At 39.4% G+C, this 19,921-nt stretch overlaps 1 protein-coding gene across 2 annotated transcripts in view; it reads left to right on the top strand.

Annotated features, from left to right (window-relative positions):
- NXPE3 (neurexophilin and PC-esterase domain family member 3) overlaps positions 1 to 19,921 on the top strand; it is a 42,683-nt gene that overhangs the window by 977 nt on the left and 21,785 nt on the right. The window contains exons 1-2 of one of the 2 annotated variants that reach the window (XM_047876478.1): positions 2,024 to 2,289; positions 5,726 to 6,014. In XM_047876478.1, the coding sequence (XP_047732434.1) occupies positions 5,922 to 6,014 (93 nt within the window). In that variant the 5' untranslated portion in view covers positions 2,024 to 2,289; positions 5,726 to 5,921. Of the gene's footprint in view, positions 1 to 2,023; positions 2,290 to 5,725; positions 6,015 to 19,921 lie in introns of those variants that run through there. The other variant, XM_047876479.1, reaches the window with a different exon arrangement.

Raw genomic sequence — 19,921 nt, 5'->3', positions numbered from 1 at the left:
CATGGTGTTTGGGTTCTGCTTGAATTTGACTGTGCTTAGTTCTCTTCTCTCCTTGACAATCTCTGGCCTGATACAGTGCTGTTATTTGTTACTGAGAAAGGAAACGAAGGAAAGGAAACTGAAGTGAGGTTGGCTGTCCCTATTGCCCTGGATTCGGATTGTCCTGAGGGGACAGTGTAGGTTACAATTCAGAGATTATTTTGGAAAGGCCATCCCTGACTGAATGATAGGAGTAACACCCCTGGGCACCGCATACTAGTGGTTCCCCTATTTGGCTATATATTATGATTAAATATTATAATATTTGGAGACCTCTTTTAAAAAGCTGTTTCTTGGGACTTGCTCCCACAGATTCCTATTCAGTGTAGTCTGATTCTGAGTCTAGTCTAGTCATTGGCGTTGTTAAAAGCTTACACGATGATATTCATGGGCATGCAAGGTTAAAGAACACAGCCTATTAATGTGCTTTCTATTTTCTTATAGCATTTAATACTCTGTGACTTATTTAACTGGTTTGTTTACTTCTCAACCCCTCCCCTCCATGAAAGCATGGGGTGCTGCTTTGGTGGAAGGGCAAGGAAGGCCTAGGTGAGTCAGCACTTTGGGTGTATGAGATGAGGGTACATGAAAGAGAACTAGAATCAGAGGAACCAAGTCCTGCAGACTTCTTCTGTGCTTCATCTTCGTCCAGGGGTTGACCTTGTTTGGTGATCCATCATTTTCACGGTCTTGGATAAGTCTCCAGTTCTTTCTCTAGATCCTGGCCCGTTAAGTTTCAAGGTCTTACTCAGTCCCCTATGAAACATAGCTGCTCTTTGTTATTTATTTTTTGAAGTATAGTTGATATACAATATTATATTAGTTTCAGGTGTATGTCACAGTGATTTGACATTTATGTACATTATGAAATGATCAGCATGATCAACGTAGTTACCATCTGTCACCATACAAAGCTATTACAAAATTATTCACTATATTCCCTGTGCTATATTTGCATCCCCATAACTTATTTATTTGGTAACTGGAAGTTTGTACCTTTTCATCCTCCTCACCTATTTTTCCCATCCCCCCATTTCCCTCCGGCAACCACCAGTTTGTTCTGTATATTTATGAGTTATATAGCTGCAATTTGGAAAGTTTGATATGTAAGTATTTAAGTTGGGAATATTCCTTATAAATCTGTCATTTGTCTCATGTAGGGGTCTGTGTTTTCTAAATTGAAATTCTAGACACTTGGTCTGAAAAGCACAATTATATAAATGTGGATAGCAGTTCAGAGTATTTAGGATGGGGCATGTGCCAGAAATTGGATGTGTGGTTATCCTTTAATACATTGTCTTTGTGAAATGGTTGTCTAAGAACTTTAGTTCCCTAGAGGATGGGTTTACTGCTTGATTTTCTCTTAAAAGTACTAGCTCAACTATCTCATTGATGTTACTGACAACTGTAATTCCAAGTGATGTAAGCAATCACTTTGTAATTCTCTTATGAAAGAGGGTGGGAGGTCCAGTAGGTAATGACAGTCTAGGGTTGTTGTGATGGACCATAAAGAAGTTAGATTGGCTGGCAAGTAGTCTCAATGAACTTTGGAGAAAGAGACTCAACAGACCACAAATTTTACTTTCTGCTTGTCCTTTGAACATGAATATGAAACATGAGTAAGGGGTGGACTGACAGATCAGAAGGATTTGAAAACAAGACCACTCAAATTTAAATTACTCATGAAGTAATCATAACTTTTAGATCTGTCTGGACACGCTTGTTTTCTGTAGGTAGGATGGATTGTTGAAGTACATGGTTATTCTAGTCTTTAAGAAAAATAACGTAGGAAGCTTTTATCTTTTCTTTTTCAGTTATATTGCTATTTATAAAGTTTTGACCTTCAGCTCAGCTCTGGGAGTGATTTGCCGTGTTTAAGTTCATATATGTAAACATCCAGTTACGGTTTTTTATTAGTAGTAAAGGAAATGTTTCTCCTACTATGTTGTACTGAAATCTATGTGCATCTCAGTAGAAAATTATACTCTTGATTTCAAATACGTTTTCCTTTACGTTCAGTATCTTTAACCTATATATCATGTGCTTATCTCTGCTGGAGCAGGAAGAATGGTATAAAAATGAAAAAACATCAACCTATGCTTTGAATGTGGCAAGAAGAGAATAAGGGCTATTGTCGTGATTGCTTGAATGCAGGACTTCACACTGGAAGAAAAGTTAGATGTAAACTCTAATTTCTTAGTTGTAATAAGCATCTCTTCTTGGGAATTGGAGATTTCAAAAAAGAAAAAGGTAAATTACATTGAATAATATAGTTTATTTTCGGTTGATCTAGGAAACTTTTTCTTAGAGTCATTCCCATCTAGCACTTTTGTTTTTATTCAGTTCTAAGGCAATTTGAGATACCAAATGATATTGTTCTGCTGTCTTGGCAAACAGCTTTCTTGTTCTAATGCCTAGGTTTTATATTGGTAGGAAAATAGCAAGGAACTGTTACACATTTCTTCTTTCACTTTGAAAATTTTCATTTTGTTTGTTTGTTTGTTTATTTATTTATTTATTATATTTTAAATGTTTGTTTATTTTTGAGAGAGAGAGCGCGCACAAGCCAGGGAGGGGCAGAGAGAGAGGGAGACACAATCTGAAGCAGGCTCCAGGCTCTGAGCTTGTGAGTGCAGAGTCTGATGCAGGGCTTGAACTCAAGAACTGTGAGATCATGACCTGAGCCAAAGTCAGAAGCTTACCAAACTGAGCCACCCAGGCACCCCTGAAAATTTTCATTTTAGCTTGAGTTGTTTTCCTATATTTGCTTTAATATTCTGTTTCTCCTTATGGCTTATCTTTATTACTTTTAGAAACCCGCTTTTTTTCTTTATATTTGTGATTTTTATTTCCTGGCAAAAAATTAAGACATCAAGATAAAGATGAAGGAGAAAAACAGAAACTGCTGAGAGGTGACACCTATCAACATTTTAATATATGTCTTTTTAAAATGTTTATTTATTTATTTTGAGAGAGAGGGAGCATGAGCAAGGGAGGAGCAGAAAGAGAGGAGAGAGAATCCCAAGCAGGGTCCTCACTGTCAGCACAGAGCCCAACACAGGACTCAATCTCACGACCCTGAGATGATGACCTGATCCAATATCAAGTCAGATGCTTAACCGACCGAGCCACCCAGGCGCCCCTAATATTATGTGTCTTTCTAAAGAGAGGTCTCAGTGCTCCTCAGACCACATTTACTTAGATGTACAGATGAGTCTCTCACATCTCAGTGCTGTACTTGCGCATGGCGGGAAATCAGGTCTTTTCTCGGCATGACCTTCCAGTAATGACTTTCAGTTTAAGTCCCTGGCTGTGAGGGGCTTCTTGCATATTTGCATTGCTATCTGTGTCCCTGTAGTCCCTGTAGCTCTGGGGTCTGCTGCCCTTGCCGTCCTTCTCCACCACTGGCTGCCGCTGTGCTGCTGCTAACTGGCTCTGAATAACACATTGTCTAAACTGCTGGCGTTTCCACAGTACACAGACTATGCTTCCTATGGTGCTGCTGAATTTCTGTGGAGTGTCATCTTTGGCCTTTTCCCTCTCTGGGCATAAGAGAAACCTATGATTTTTATGGCCAACTCCTCGAGAAGGGTTTGTATAGAGGAGCAGTGTGCCCTGTTGACAGTTATTTCTTCTATTTCACTGCTATTCCTTCCCAGAATTTACAGGCACTTTGAGGTGAGTGGGCGCCTTGGTGTTGGAGAGGGGTGGTGTTGAGGGCTCATCACGTGGTTCAGTGTGTGGTATCCCTGTAGAGGTGGTCAGGAGTCCTGGATCTGTTCTAACTCAATTTAGGAGGGGAACCACCTCTTCCCTAATATGAGTGTTAGCTTTTCCCTGAGAATTTCTGGCGCCTAGTACAGTGTGTGGTACAGAACAGGCTTCCATAATTATTTGTGGCATGGATGGTTGAATCCACATATATCACGTAAGGGAAGACGTCCTGTGAGGGAATCAAGGAAGTATGATATATTGTTATTACGAAGCAGCTTTTTCTCTGATACATGGTTTCTGGTTTGTGTTTAAAAACTTTTTCTTTAATGTTTGTTTATTTTTGATAGAGAGACAGAGTGCCGAGCCAGGGAGGGGCAGAGAGAGAGGGAGACACAGAATCTGAAGCAGGCCCCAGGCTCTGAGCTGTCAGCACAGAGCCCCACGCGGGGCTCGAACTCACAGACCGTGAGATCATGACCTGAGCCGAAGTCAGACGCTCAACTGACTGAGACACTCAGGGGCCCCTGTTTTTTGTTTTGTTTTGTTTTTTAATGTAATCATAATTGGTATAGTCTTGTCATGGGGACAAGAACTACAAATACAGAGAAGTGAAATCACTGAGAAGTGAAATGAGAAGAGAGTGCTGTGGGAGTTCAGAGGATGGAGAGCATGCTAGAATAGCTTAGCCCTGTCTCCTTTATGAAGCGCAGGTGAGGAAGAGTTGTTGTGGTCCCTGTGCATGGGAATGCATTGGATAGGTGGAGTGGAAGAGTGAGGGGGTGGCGGGGCATGCCAGACCCCATACAGAGCTAAAGGGAGTGCTGGTGCAGCGAAGTGTTCCCAGATCCTCCCACAGCAGTTATGCACCCTTTCACCTTGCCTTCTCCACCCTGCGCTCTGGTCCTCCTTGGAAAGTCTCACTAGGAATAAAATATGAGTACTTTTTCTGCTTACCTATATCAAAATAACAACTGGGGGAGGGGAGCATTTTGAATTCCTTGTGTGGGAGAACAATTAGGAGCAGCAGGTTCTGACATCCTCCACCTCTAGCATTTATGATGATGGATTTGGGTGTCCTCTTAATTGTCGGGCTTAGTTTTTCTCTCCTGCATCTTCAGGGCAAGTGTCTTCCTTTCTGTGCCGTTACTCAGCTGAGGGAGGACCAGTTCTACATCTGCGCTGAGAGAGCTGGAAATCCAAAGGGCATTTCCTATCCCCTGCCATGCAGAGGGACAGCACTGTTTTCTCGAAGTCGGAATGGTTTGCACAGTATCCCAGATCTCCTCCTAAAATCACAAGGTTTCCTCCTAATGCTCTTCAAACACAATTACTTTAGGAATGTTATATGACTTGAACTATAAGAGAAGGGGAGGGATTTTATTTACTTAGACCTCTAGAAGTTGAACAGTTACTTTAATTTTCTACCTCTAAGAGTTTGAAGACATTCTTCTTTGCCTTTTTAAAAAGTTAAAACCTGGGGCGCCTGGGTGGCGCAGTCGGTTAAGCGTCCGACTTCAGCCAGGTCACGATCTCGCGGTCCGTGAGTTCGAGCCCCGCGTCAGGCTCTGGGCTGATGGCTCAGAGCCTGGAGCCTGTTTCCGATCCTGTGTCTCCCTCTCTCTCTGCCCCTCCCCCGTTCATGCTCTGTCTCTCTCTGTCCCAAAAATAAATAAACGTTGAAAAAAAAATTTAAAAAAAAAAAAAAAAAAAAAAAAAAAAAAAAAAAAAAAAAGTTAAAACCTAAATAGGTTGCAGGACAACTATCACTGTATTTATATGGAAGCGCTGGGGTTGGGTTTGAGCAAGTTGTCTGGATATGGAACAGATCTCACTGTGCTCTGGCTCTTTGCTTTCTCCTCATGACTCTGGGCCTTTGAGAAGGTTAAGGAAGAAGAAATGTCATGTCCTTCCTCTTACCCCACCCGAGACCGTTGCAGTTGGTAATTTGTGTTCTCATCTCCCCTCTTTGAAGGAGTCCCTTGAAGAAAAATGTGCTTCTTAAATCAACCCCAGCCTCTCCTCTGTACAAAGAACTCTTTGTGATACTAACAGAAAAGAAGCAAATTAAACTAAAAGCTTATCTGCAGCTCAGAAGAACAAGGAAATGGAGTTTTGAGGAGTGGAGGTAGCCTGGCGTCAGCCATGGGTGATCAAGACACAGCCAGACAATGTGGATCAATTTCTTCAAACTACGGCTTTTCTGCTGCCTGCTTGCAGTGCTGATGGTGGTGGTGTTGGTCATCAATGTTACTCAGGTGGAGGTGAGTATGTCGTATACTCCTTCATGACTAAGGGAACCAAATTAAGGATTTGGGGCTAAGTAGCCTGAGAAATGTTGGTCATCAGAAAACTTACCCAGGCCATAGCTTTTGTTTTCATTTTCTCAGTAAGGGTTTGGGTCCCTTCAGTGGTTATATCCTGTGTTGTCACAAAAGGTACAGTGATGAAGATGACAGACATGGTTTCTTCACTTATGGAGCTCATATTCTCAGTGTGCACAGGAGAAAATAATGAGTAGTCATAATCATACAGTAATAATAAATGATAGTTTGAAATTGTGAACAGTACTATAAAGATAGGAAAGCAGGCTACTCTGTAGCAGTTTAGAGAGATGAAGGAAAGCTTACTCAAGGAGGGGACCTTTTAGCAGACTCCCAGCAAAGAGCTGAAGTGTCTCAGAGGAGGGAGTTGATGAGTCTGTTTTGAAGACTATCACACAAGGGCAGAGGCTTCCTGAACCCCCTCAACTGCCTGGCACTGCGAAGGAACTTAGCAGTATCCCCCTCCCCCACTCTGCCACTCACTGCACAGATTCATAGGACACCAAAATTTATGGAGTGATTCTGTATAAGATGCTGCTGTCTGTCTTGTTGGCTTGTGGTACTTCTCAGGTCCAACGTAATTATGGTGTTTCTCTGCTTATTGGGTTTTGCTATAGATTGAATGTCTGTGTCCCCAAACATTCGGGCCCTGTGGGAGCTCAGATTACTGTTGTCTTTCATGCTTTCAAGTGGTTTTTTTATTCCGCCTCCAGGAGTTTCATCATGCACTTGTGCCCTCCAGTACTCTGCCAAGTATGCAAGTGGGACCCTCTGTAGATCTCCCAAGATCGATCTCTCTCTCTCTCTCTCTCTCTCTCTCTCTCTCTCTCTGTACCTCTCCTCCTGTCACTCTGTCCTGTGGATTCACCTTGGTCTTTCAAGACTCGGCCACATCTCTTCAACTTGAGCAGTTGGCCAGGCCCCACTTGGGTTCTGCTCTCCATGCTGCAGCCTGGAAATGCTTTCAAGGGTGCAAGCAAAGGATCACCCCCTGTATTTCCTTTCAGGCATCTTTGTCATTTGTTGTCTGATGTCCAGTGTCTGGAAAACCATTGTTTCATATATTTTGGACTTTAAAAAAAAAGTTATTTCAGGTGGAAGGGTAAATCTTACTGTTTTTTTTATCTTGGCTGGAAGTTGAAGTCTAAGGAATTTGAATTTGAGGGGAAAGTGATAATTAAGAAGCTGGAGGGGAGGGGCGCCTAGGTGGCTCAGTTAAGTGTCCGACTTTGGCTTGGGTCATGATCTCATGGTTTGTGAGTTCAAGCCCCACTTCAGACACTCTGTTGTCTGTGAGGAGTCTGCTTTGGATCCTGTGTCCCTACCGCCCCTCCCCCCACCATCCCTCTCTGGCTCACACTCTCAAAAGTAAATAAACATTTATTAAAAAAATAAAACTGGGGGGTGTGGGGAGAAGGATTAATGGGCCAAGGAGAGGAGATAATGGGATCTAGAACACAAGTGGAGCATATAACTTTGTAGGATGAGAGACACTGTATATTGTGTCTCTCTTGTTCTTGTTGTTCTTGCAGTATTAAATATGTAGGGAGAGCCGTGCTCCTTTCTCTGAGCTAAGAAGGAAAAATATCATGGTAGTTGGCAATGTAGATACATTCACTGCTGGAGGGTAAGACATTGAAGCAGTTCTTGCCCGTAGAGGAGGTGGAGGGTGGAAGGAGGAGAGTGCTGCCCAACAGGTTTGTGTGTAGGGCCTTGGAGAACAGGGTTGGGAGATAGACAGGGGCAGTAACTTTTCAAGACCAGAGGTGTGCATGGCACTCACCTTCATTGGTTTTGTGAGTGTGTGTGTGTGTGTGTGTGTGTGTGTGTGTGTGTGTGTGTGTTTTACCACATTCAACAGCCTGGGTATACAAATAGAGAAAACCTTGTATGGGTCTAGGTTCAGTGAGGAGACAGGAGAAGGGACAGAGACTTGAGAGGGCAGGCCAGAGTCCCAGAAAATTCCTATAATAGTCCAGCTTTAGTTCTTGAAAACTTCTGGACTGAATGGTAACTAACAGCTCTAATTATCTACACAAACACAAACTCAGCCCTAACGGAGGGGAGATAGCAGTAATCAATGATTAAGGCAATTCTTACCTTGAAAATAGCAAATAGGTCTTTTGTTGGAGTTCAGTAAAACATTTTCCCTGTCTGAAGAGTCATCTTGTCCCAGACAAAAATATTGTCATGGCTTTTAAACTGTTCAATTTATTACTGTGATGAGAACTGACAAAGAAGCTTGGGGTGGGGATGAGGAGTGGGAAAGCCTCTGAAGCTTGGCAACCTTCCCTCCCTTAATCCCCTTTCCATCCTATGCATCTTGGTCCTGACTATACTTCTCATGCAATTAGAGTATCTCAGCATTTTCTAAAAAGTACACACTCAGTTTTAAGTAAAAATATCACATAAAGTGTATATAGCAATATCCAGCTAAAGATTGTAGAGAGAATCATTATTTCTCTGATAAGCTCTCATTGAGCATGGCCTGCATTTATTTATTTGTTTTTTCCTCTTATTCATTGATATATATACATATATATAGTTTTTTCTGATTATAAAAACAATACCAGTTTATTAGGACTTTTGGCTGCAAGAAACCTGATTCTGGCTGGCTTTAATATTAAGGACTATTTGGGGCACCTGGGTGGCTCAGTCAGTTAGGCATCTGACTCTTGATCTCAGCTCAGATCTTGATCTCAGGGTCATGAGTTGCAGCCCTGTGTTGGGCTCTGTGCTGGGTGTAAAGCTTACTTAAAAAAAAATTCACATGGCTCAACCCCAAGTATCTGGTGATTCTTGGATTAGGCTGCTTGGGTCAATCAGCTGGTCTTTAAAAAAAAAAAATCCAGTATAATTAACATACATTGTTATATTAGTATCAAGTGAAGAATATAGTGATTCACCAATTCTGTGCATTATTCAGTACTCATCCCAGTAAGTGTTCTCTTAATCCCCTTCACTTATTTCATTCATCCCCCTCCCCCCCTCCCCAGCTCTCTTCTGGTAACCACCAGTTTGTCCTCTATATTTAAGTGTCTGGTTTTTTTGCTTGTTTTTTTTCTTTCTTTGTTTTGTTTCTTAAATTTCACATATGAGTGAATTCATAGGGTTTTTGTCTTTCTCTGACTGACTTTCACTTAGCATTATATCTTCTGGATCCATCTATGTTGTTGCAAATGGCAAGATTTCATTCTTCCTATGGCTGAGTAATATTCCATTACACACACACACACACACACACACACACACGCATACACACCATCTCTTCTTTCTTCATTTTTCTTTATTTGGACACTTGGGTTGCTTCTATATGTTGGCTATTGTAAATAATGCTATAGTAAACATAATAGTGGTGCATATATTTTCTCACATTAGTGTTTTCATTTTCTTTAGGTGAATACCCAATAGTGCAATTACTGGATCATATGGTAATTCCATTTTTAACTTTTTGAGGAAACCTCCTTACTGTTTTCCACAGTGGCTGTACCAGTTTGCATTCCTACCAACAGTGCACAAGGGTTCCTTTTTGTCCACATCCTTGCCAATGCTTGTTGTCTCTTCTGTTATTGATTTTCGCCATTCTGACAGGTATGAGGGCATATCTCATCATGGTTTTGATTTGCATTTCCCTGATAATGAGTGATGTTGAGGATCTTTTTCATGTGTCTGTTGACCATCTGTATGCCTTCTTTGGAAAAATGTCTGTTCATGTCTTCTGTCTACTTTTAAGTTGGATTATTTGTTTTTTTGTGTGTTCAGTTGTATAAATTCTTTTATATTTTTGGTAGTAACCCTTTATTAGATTTGTCATTTGCAAATATCTCCTCCCATTCTGTAGGTTGTCCTTTTGTTTTATTGATTGTTTTCCTTTGCTGTGCAGAAGCTTTTTATTTTGATATATTCCCAGTTGTTTACATGCGCTTTTGTTTACCTTACCTTGGGAGATGTATCTAGAAGAATGTTGCTATGGCCAATTTAAGAGGAATTACTGCCCGTGCTCTCTTTTAGAATTTTGATGGCTTCCTGTCTTACATTTAGGTCTTTCATCCATTTTGAGTTTATTTTTGTGTGTGGTGTAAGAAGATTCATTCTTTTGCATGTAGCTGTCCAGTTTTCCCAACATCATTTGTTGAAGAGACTTTTTCCCATTGCATATTCTTGCCATCTTTGTCATAGATTAATTGGCCAAGTAATCGTGGGTTTATCTCTGGGCTCTCTGTTCTGTTCTGTTGATCTATGTGTCTATTTTTGTGCTAGTACCATACTGTTTTGATTACTTTGTTTGCAGTCTATCTTGAAATCTGGGATTGTGATATCTCCAGTTTTGTTCTTTTTTTTTCAAGATTGCATTGGCTATTCAGCATCTTTTGTGGTTCTGTACAAATTTTAGGATTATTTCTTCTAGTTCTGTGAAAATACTGTTGGTATTTGATAGGGATTGCATTAAATCCATAGACTGCTTTGGGTAGTATGAACCTTTTAACAATATTTGTTCTCCCAATCCATGAGCATGGAGTATCTTTCCATGTGTTTGTGTGGACTTCAGTTTCTTTCATCAGTGTTTTATAGTTTTCAGAGTACATCTTTCACCTCCCTGGTTAAGTTTATTTCTAAGTATATTTATTATTTTTGGTGTAATTATAAATGGGATTGTTTTCCTAATTTCTCTTTCTGCTGCTTCATTGTTAGTGTATAGAAATGCAATGGATATCTGTCTATTGATTTTGTATCCTGACATTGGCTGCTCTTGAATAGCTGGGGTGGCTACCCAAGGAACAAGAGTAAGAGTGGAAAGGAAGAGAGGAAAAGGGTAGCAAGGAGAAGAGGGGGTGTTGTGAGCATGCATTAATGGTTTGTTATATCCTTACAACAACTTGAAAAGAGAGGGAGGCTGGAATATTTCCTAATAGGTAATCAGTAGGTAAGGGAAATTTTTTTCTTTCTTTTTATTGAGATATAGTTGACATATAACATGTAAGTTTAAGGTATACAGTGTGTAGATTTGATACACTTATATATTGCAATATGATTATGATCATAGGATTTCATAATATCATATACATATCAAAGACATGTATAACATAGTCTTTAATCCATTTTGAGTGGTATAAGATACGGATTAGTTTCATTTGTCTGCATGTGATTATAGTTTTTCCAACACCATTTGTTGAAGAGACTGTTTTCCCCGTTAAGTATTTGGGCTCTCTTGTCAAGTATTAGTTGATCCCAGGGTTGCTTGGCTGGCTCTGTCAGTAGAGCATGTGACTCTTGATCTTGGGTCATGAGTTTGAGCCCTACATCGGGCATAGAGATTACTTTTAAAAATTTAGTTGATCATATATGTGAGGGTTTATTTCTGGACACTTGATACTATTCTGTATTTATGCCAGTACCATACCGTTTTTTTAAATGCTTGTTCATTTATTTTGAGAGAGAGAGAGAGAGAGTGCACAAGCTGGGGGAGGGGCAGAGAGAGAGAGGGGAGAGAGAATCCCAAGCAGTCTTTATGTTCACTGTGGAGCCCAGTGTGGGGCTGTATCCCATGAACCATGAGATCATGACCTAAGCCGAAATCAGGAGTCAGTCGCTTAACCAGCTGAGCCACCCAGGTGCCCCTGTTTTGATTACTATAACTCTGTAGTGTAGTTTGAAATCAGGAAGTGTGATACCTTCAGCTTTGTTCTTGTTTCTTAGGATTGCTCTATTTGGGGTCTTTTATGGTTCTATACAAACTCTGTTTTTTCTACTTTTTATTAAAAATGCCATTGGAATTTTTTTTTTATTAAAAAAAATTTTTTTTTCAACGTTTATTTATTTTTGGGGCAGAGAGAGACAGAGCATGAACGGGGGAGGGGCAGAGAGAGAGGGAGACACAGAATCGGAAACAGGCTTCAGGCTCTGAGCCATCAGCCCAGAGCCCGACGCGGGGCTCGAACTCACGGACTGCGAGATCGTGACCTGGCTGAAGTCGGATGCTTAACCGACTGCGCCACCCAGGCGCCCCAAAAAATGCCATTGGAATTTTGATAGGGATTGCTTTATAAATGTCTGTTAGGTCCATTTAATCTAATGTATGTATGGTTCAAGTCCAATGTTTCTTTGTTGATTTTCTGTCTGGATGATCTGTCCATTGCTGAGAGTGGAATATTGAAGTCCCCTACTATTATTTTATTGTTTTCTCTTTCTCCCTGTAGTTCTGTTAGAATTTGATTAATATATTTAGGCGTTCTGATGTTGAGTCGGTATATGTTTATGATTGTTATATCTTCTTGATGAATTCACCTCTTTATCATTATATAATGACCTTTTTTGTCTCTTGTTACTGTTTTTGGCTTAAAGTCTATTTTGTCTGATATAAGTGTAGCCACTCCCTCTTTCTTTTAGTTTCTACTTATATGGACTATCTTTTTTCATCCCTTTGCTTTCAGCCTATGTGTGTCTTTAAATCTGGAGTATCTTGTAGGCTGCCTATAGTTGGGTCTTTTTTTTTTTTTTTTTTAATATATTCAGCTACTATTTGCCTGTTGCCTGGTGAATTTAATCTACTTATATTTAGAGTATTTATTGATATGTAAAGGCTTACCATGCCATCTTATTAAGTGCTTTCTGAATGTTTTGTGTTTTCATAGTTTCTTTTTTCCTATGTTTCTGCCTTCTTTTGTAAATTGGTGTTTTTCTATGGTGGTATGCTCTGTTTTTCCTTTCTTTCTCTTGTGAATCTTCTCTATGGTGTTGCTTTGTGAGTACCATGGAACTTACATAAAATATCTCTTCGATAAAGCAGTCCATTTTAAGCTTACAGCAACTTAACTTCAGTAGTATACAAAGCTCCACCCTTGTACTCTCTCCCTTTATATTTTTGATGTCACAATTTACCTTTTTTATATTGTGTGTTCATTAAATTACAGTAGCTATAGTTACTTTTAATGCTTTTTCCATTTAACTTTAATGCTGTAGTTAAGTGGCTAACACACTATTCTATTATAGAATTAGAGTTTTCTAATATTGACTGTATATTTATTTTTACTATTATGTTGTATACTTTCATATGTTCTCATGTCACCAATTAGTATCTTTTCATTTCAGCTTGAAAAACTCTTTTCAGCATTTCTTGTAAGGCTGATGTAGTGGTGATGAACTCCCTCAGCTTTTGTTTGTCTGGGAAAGTCTTTATTTCTTCTTCATATCTGAAAGCTTACTTTCCCTGATACAGTATTTTTGGCTGGCAGTTATTTTCTTTCAACACTTTGAATATGTCATTTCACTCTTTCCTGGCCTGTAGGGTCTCTGTTGAGAAATCTGCTGATAGCCAAATGGGTGTTCCTTTGCAGATTATAGTCTTTTCTTCAGGCTGCTTTCAGGATTCTCGGTTTTTTGACAGTTTTATTATATTGTGTCATGGAGAAGGTCTTTTTGCATGGAGATATCAGGGTGATCTATTAGCTTTGTGAACTTGGTCATATAATTATATCCACAGGTTTGGAAAATTGGCAGCTATTATCTTTTTAAGTAAACTTTCTGACCCCTTTTCACTCTCTGTTCTTTCTCAAATCCCAATTATTCTAATATTTGTACATTTAATATCATTCTATAGATCATGTAAGCTGTCTGTGTTCTTTTTCATTCTTTTTTCTTCATTCATTTCTGATTGGGTTATTTTAAAGTTTAATTTTCCAGTTCGCTTATTCTGTTTTCCATTTGAGATGCTCTACTGTAGATGCTTTCTGTTGAATTTTTCATTGCATTCATTGAATTTTTGTTTGCTTTTTTATGATTTCTCTCTGTAGATTTCTTATTTTGTTGAATTATATGGGTTTTCTTACAGTTTGTTGAGTTTCCTTAAATTCTTTACCAGATGGTGTTAAATTCTGTGCCTTTGAGCTAGGTTATTGGAAGATTATTGTTATCTTTTGGTGATAATGTATTTCCTTGATTTTTCATGTTCCTGTAGATTTGCATTGCTGCTTTTACATTTAAAGTAGCAGATACTTCCTCAAATTTATACTATCTGCTTTCAGATGGGGTAAATTGTTTGTTGGTCCTATGATATCTGGGGTTTTCTCCACTCTTATATGGATACACCTTCCCCACATTTTTCCTTCTTCATATGGCATAATTCCTAAGCTTTTCTCTCTTCTGATTCTTACAACCCAGCAGGCTAGCCGCTCTTAATTTCTTTTGTTTTCCAGAAGGTGGCACTGTAACTCAGCTTTCTGGTTTCTTCTTTGCCCAGAGATACTAGTTTATTTTTCTGATAACACTCATTTATCAGACTTACACTTTCCACTTCATGTGGAAGGGTATGCGAAGAGCTGATGGCAGAATTGGGGGAGGTGTGAGTTTAGCACTCAGGGTGTTGGGGGTGCCTCATGGGTTTGGTGGGGAGATTGTCAGGTAAGATTCTCCAATAGGCTTGTGGACAGACTTTCTGTTAAAGTCCTCAGCAGTTAGCAGGACCTGCATCCTTTCAATGCCCTTTGATATTCTTATTTGCCTTTTTCTTGATCTCCTCCCTCCTACTAGACTCAGTACTCTGGGTGCTGCTAGAGAGAAATGGTTTTTTTTTTAGCAGCATCCCATTCAGCAAGGGTGGCTGAGCATTAACTCACCACTCTCCGTTTCCCTCTTGGAAGATAGTTCAGCCTCTGCACTGTGTTGTGTTGGGGGAGGGGAAGCACTGGCAGAGTTCCTGTTAACCCCTCCACTACATCACCAGTGGCATACTAGCATCTCCTCTAGGGAATGCTGGATTTCCACAGGTTGTTCCTCATTCACTGGGATCTGCCCAGGTCAGTACTCTTGAGGTTTTCCTCCCAACTGTGGCCGAGCGGGGTTGGTGTAAGTTCACTGGCAGCCTGTGCTGAGGTCTGTCTGCCTATTACCAGATGCATATATGGGCGAGACTTCTGGATTCCTGGCATATGGTGCTGTTTCCCACAACTCCCATAAAGGCATTTTTGTTTGTGAATGAATGCCTAATTCACTGTTGAAAGGGGGACAAAAAGAAGTAATGTATCAGGCTGTTACCATGCTGATGTCAACTCTGCTAAGGGAAAAATTTCAAAGTCATTTTTGTTTTCCTCCATTACTTTTTAAAATTAACAAATAACACCATGTTCTTCTTTCTTTCTTTCTTTCTTTCTTTCTTTCTTTCTTTCTTATTTTTTAAAATGTTTAATTTTGAGAGAGAGACAGAGTGTGAGCAGGGGAGGGGCAGAGAGAGGGACACACAGGATCCAAAGAAGGCTCCAGGCTCTGAGCTGTCAGCACAGAGCCTGACACAGGGCTCAAACACATGGGCTCGAACTCACGAACCACCAGATCATGCCCTGAGCTGAAGTTGGATGCTCAACTGACTGAGCCACCCAGGTACCCCCCTACCATGTTCTCCTTTAAAATAAAGGCTCCTAATGAAATCTTTTCAACTGAAAATGTCTGTATGTAAGTGTAGAATGAAAGGGAAAAAAATACAGAGTCTGAGAACTCTAAAGGATTAAAAATCCCTTATATATTTTGGGGTTATTTTTACCTTGTATGGGATTATTTTTTACCATGTATAAGTTATTTTTATTGTTTATTTATTTTGAGAGAGAGAGAGTACACGCAGGAAGGGACAGAGAGAGAGGGAGAGAGAGAGAGAGAGGGAGAGAGAGAACCCTAGAGCCTGATATGGGGCTTGATCCCACGAATTGTGAGATCATGACCTGAGCCAAAGTCAAGAGTAGAACATTTAACTGACTGAATCACCCAGGTGCCCCTGCCATGTATAAGATTTTGAAGTGTTTTGGCATAGGTGGGGAGCTTGAGGAGTTTGCTTGGCATAGGTGGGGAGCTTGAGGCTCTACATTGAGCCAGCCAAGTGTCCCCTGAAGACTTTTTTAAGAGAACTTTTATGTTTAAAGCAGAATTTTTTTTATTATTTTTAAATTTTAATTTAGTATAGCTGGCATACGGTGTTATACTAGTTTTAATTAGTGTATTAGTTATATTATGTGTACAACATAGTGATTCAACAATTCTGTACATCATTACTCAGAACTCATCATCATAAATGTTCTCTTAATCCCTTTCACTTGTTTCACCCACGCTCTCACCCATCTCCCCTCTGATATGCTTTATTTTGTCTTGTTTTGTTTTGTTTATTTTATTTTATTTATCAAATAGGCTTCATGCTCAGCACAGAGCCAATGCAGGGCTTGAACTTACAACCCTGAGATCAAGACCTGAGCTGAGATCAAGAATAGGACACTTAACTGACTGAGCCACCCGGATGCCCCTGATATACTTTATTTTCAATGAGTAGCCTCTTAAAGTTATTTTTTTCAACAAGAACATTTTTACTTGAAGCATATTTTAGAATACATGGCTCTAAAAGATATATATAAAACATTCCATCCAAGAAAAATAGAATAACATTTTCTTCAAGTACACACACAGAAGAATCCTCTGGTTAAATAACATAAAAAGAGACATAACAAACATTACAATTTTAAGAAGACTAAAATCATACCAAGTATATTTTCCAACCACAGTGGTACAAACTAAAGATTAATAATGAAACAAAGCTGAAAAATCTACAATGTATTTCTTCTTTTTTTTAATGTTTATTTTTGAGAGAGAGACAGAGAGAGACAGAGAGAGAGAAAGACAGAATGTGAGTGGGGGAGGGGCAGAGAGGGAGGGAGAAACAGAATCTGAAGTAGGCTCTAGGCTCTGAGCTGTCAGCAGAGTCGGACATGGGGCTTGAACCCACAAACTGCGAGATCATGACCTGAGCCAAAGTCAGATGCTTAATCGACTGAGCCACCTAAGCAACCCCCCAAAATCTACAACGTAAATACTAAATTTTAATATGTAAATATTAACACGCTACTGCACAAGCAATTGGCCCAACAAGAAATTAAATGGCAAATCAAAATATGTCTCGAAACAAAAGGAAAAAAAACACAACCTTCCAAAACCTGTAGGATGCAGCAAAAGCAGATGAGTGAATTTTATGCTATAAATGCTCATATTAGGAAAAAAATTTGAAATAAACAACATTACACCACAAGGAACTAGAAAAAAGAAACTTAGCTGAAATTTAGTAGAGGAAGGAAATAATAAAAATCAGGAATAAATAAGAGACCAGAATAAATAATAACATCGAAAGTAATGACCAATTTTTCCAAAAAATGAACAAAGTTGGCAATTTTCTTAATTACATTAGCTAAGAAAAAAGAGGACTCAAAAACCAAAATGAGAAATGGAAGAGAAAACAATACAACAGATAACCACAGAAATCAATAGTGTGATAACAGATTACTATAAACAATTATAAACTAAAAAATCAGATAACTTAGAAGAAAAAACTCCAGATAATTCCTAAAAAATGTGGAAGTTACGAAGATTGAATCATGAATCTTGAATCCAAGAGGTGGGAAATCTTCTTAGACCAATAACAAAAATGGATGTTGAATTAGGAATAAAAAAATCTCCCAGCACTGAAAAGCTCAAGACCACCTAGTTTCATTGGTGAAATCTACCAATCATTAAAAACAATAATAATTAATGGAAATCTTTATCAAAATCTTATGAATAATGGAATAGAGGGAACACTACCCTGTACCAAAGCAATATAAAAACAATACAAGAACAAAAAAGTCTGGTTTGTCCAATATAAGTATTGCTACTAGGACTGGATTTTCTATTCTTTTGACACCCATTTGCATGATAGGTGTTTCTCCACCCCCTTACTTTTAATCTGCAGGTGTCTTTAGGTCTAAAATGAGTCTCTGGCAGGTTTAAAGCAAAATTGACCAGAAATGTTTTTTGTTAGTTTCAGCCTCTTGATTACCACTGTTCTGGACTGGTCCTCATGGTTCTTATTATGACTGCCAGCAGGACACTTTGAAAAACAACAGGTTTTATTATTCATGGGTCCTGGAGGGTATACAACACACCTGGGGTCACACAGTGAGGTCATGGGTAGAGAAAGAAAAGAGTGTGGGCTTGGGGTTCTGTTGTTTTTGGGGTCCATGGGTAGGGGCATGGGGTTTCACAGGTTCATTCTTTATTGGTGAATTTAAAACATAAGAGTGGGAATTTAAAGCACAGGGAATGGTCAGTTATCTAAATCAACCAAGATCTCTAAAGCAAAGGAGCCTTGTGTGGGAGGTGGTAGCCTGGCTCTTTATCTAGTCATTTGACTGCCAGTGTGTTTTTCTGAGATAGCTGTCTTTGAAGTGGAATTGAAGTCAGGCACTTGCATGACAAAATAGAAAGAAATGATTGTCAGGGCTTACATTGTAGGAAGATGACAGAGATTTCCCACATACTCTTCACCCCTTTACATGCTTAGCCTCTCCCATTATTATTTTTTTTTCAATATATGAAATTTATTGTCAAATTGGTTTCCATACAACACCCAGTGCTCATCCCAAAAGGTGCCCTCCTCAATACCCATCGCCCACCCTCCCCTCCCTCCCACCCCCCATCAACCCTTTTAACAGTCTCTTATGCTTTGGCTCTCTCCCACTCTAACCTCTTTTTTTTTTTTTTTTTCCCTTCCCCTCCCCCATGGGTTTCTGTTAAGTTTCTCAGGATCCACATAAGAGTGAAACCATATGGTATCTGTCTTTCTCTGTATGGCTTATTTCACTTAGCATCACACTCTCCAGTTCCATCCACGTTGCTACAAAAGGCCATATTTCATTTTTTCTCATTGCCACGTAATATTCCATTGTGTATATAAACCACAATTTCTTTATCCATTCATCAGTTGATGGACATTTAGGCTCTTTTCATAATTTGGCTATTGTTGAGCCTCTCCCATTATTATGTCACTCACCAGAACAGTAAACATTTTGTTTTTTAAGTTTATTTATTTATTTATTTATTTATTTATTTACTTATTTATTTATGTAGAGAGAAAGTGAGCATGGGCAGGGGCAGAGAGAGAGAGAGAGAGAGAGAGAGAGAGAGAGAGAGAGGGAGGGAGGAGAGGGAGGAAGCCAAGCATGTTCCACTGTCAGTGAGGGGTGGATCTTACCCACTGGGAGATCATCACCTGAGTCAAAATTAAGAGTCAGGTGCTTAACTGACTGCGCCCCCCAAGTGCCCCAGAATGGTACATTTTTTAACCAAGGATAAACCTACCTTGACATATCATCACCCAAGGTCCATAGTTTACCTTAGGATTCTCTGTTGGTTTAGTATATTCTACAGATTTAGACAAATGTGTAATGATAACTGTCCATCATTATAGCGTTATACAGAGTATTTTCTCTCCCTAAAAATCCTCTCAGCTGTCTGCCATTTCTTTTTGATTCTTTCTGGGAGTTTCTATCTCTGTCTTTACAGTGCCTATCTGTTCTTTCATGTTGTCTGCTTTTTCCCTTAGAGGCCTTATAGATATTAATTATACTTGTTTTATTTTTTTATTTAAAAATTTTTGTATATAATTTATTGTCAAATAATCATACTTGTTTTAAATTACTGGTCTGATTATTCCAACAACTCTGCCATAGCTGAGTCTGGTTCTGATGCCTTATTTGTGTTTTCAAACTATGTGTTTTGTCTTTTAGTATGTCTTACAATTTTTTGTTGAAAGCTGGACACAATGTACTGGGTAAAGGAAACTCTGATAAATAAGTTTTTAGTGGTGAGGTGTGAGGGAGGTGAAGCGATTTATAGTCCTATGAGTGACTCTCAGTCCTTTAGGGAGCCTTTGGTATGGGGCTGTGAACTTCAAAAGTGCTTCTCAATCCTCCCCCAACACTCTTTAAGCTGGATAGATGGTTAGAATGGGCTGGAGCTGGGTATGTTCCCTACCCCAGTTTGGTTAAGTTCTGATAAAACCCCAA

The sequence above is a fragment of the Prionailurus viverrinus genome, chromosome C2 (assembly GCF_022837055.1).
Source record: "Prionailurus viverrinus isolate Anna chromosome C2, UM_Priviv_1.0, whole genome shotgun sequence".
NCBI classification, from domain to species: Eukaryota; Metazoa; Chordata; class Mammalia; order Carnivora; family Felidae; genus Prionailurus; species Prionailurus viverrinus.
Note: the sequence above shows the minus strand (reverse complement) of the source record. Positions and strands in the feature narration are given on the sequence as shown.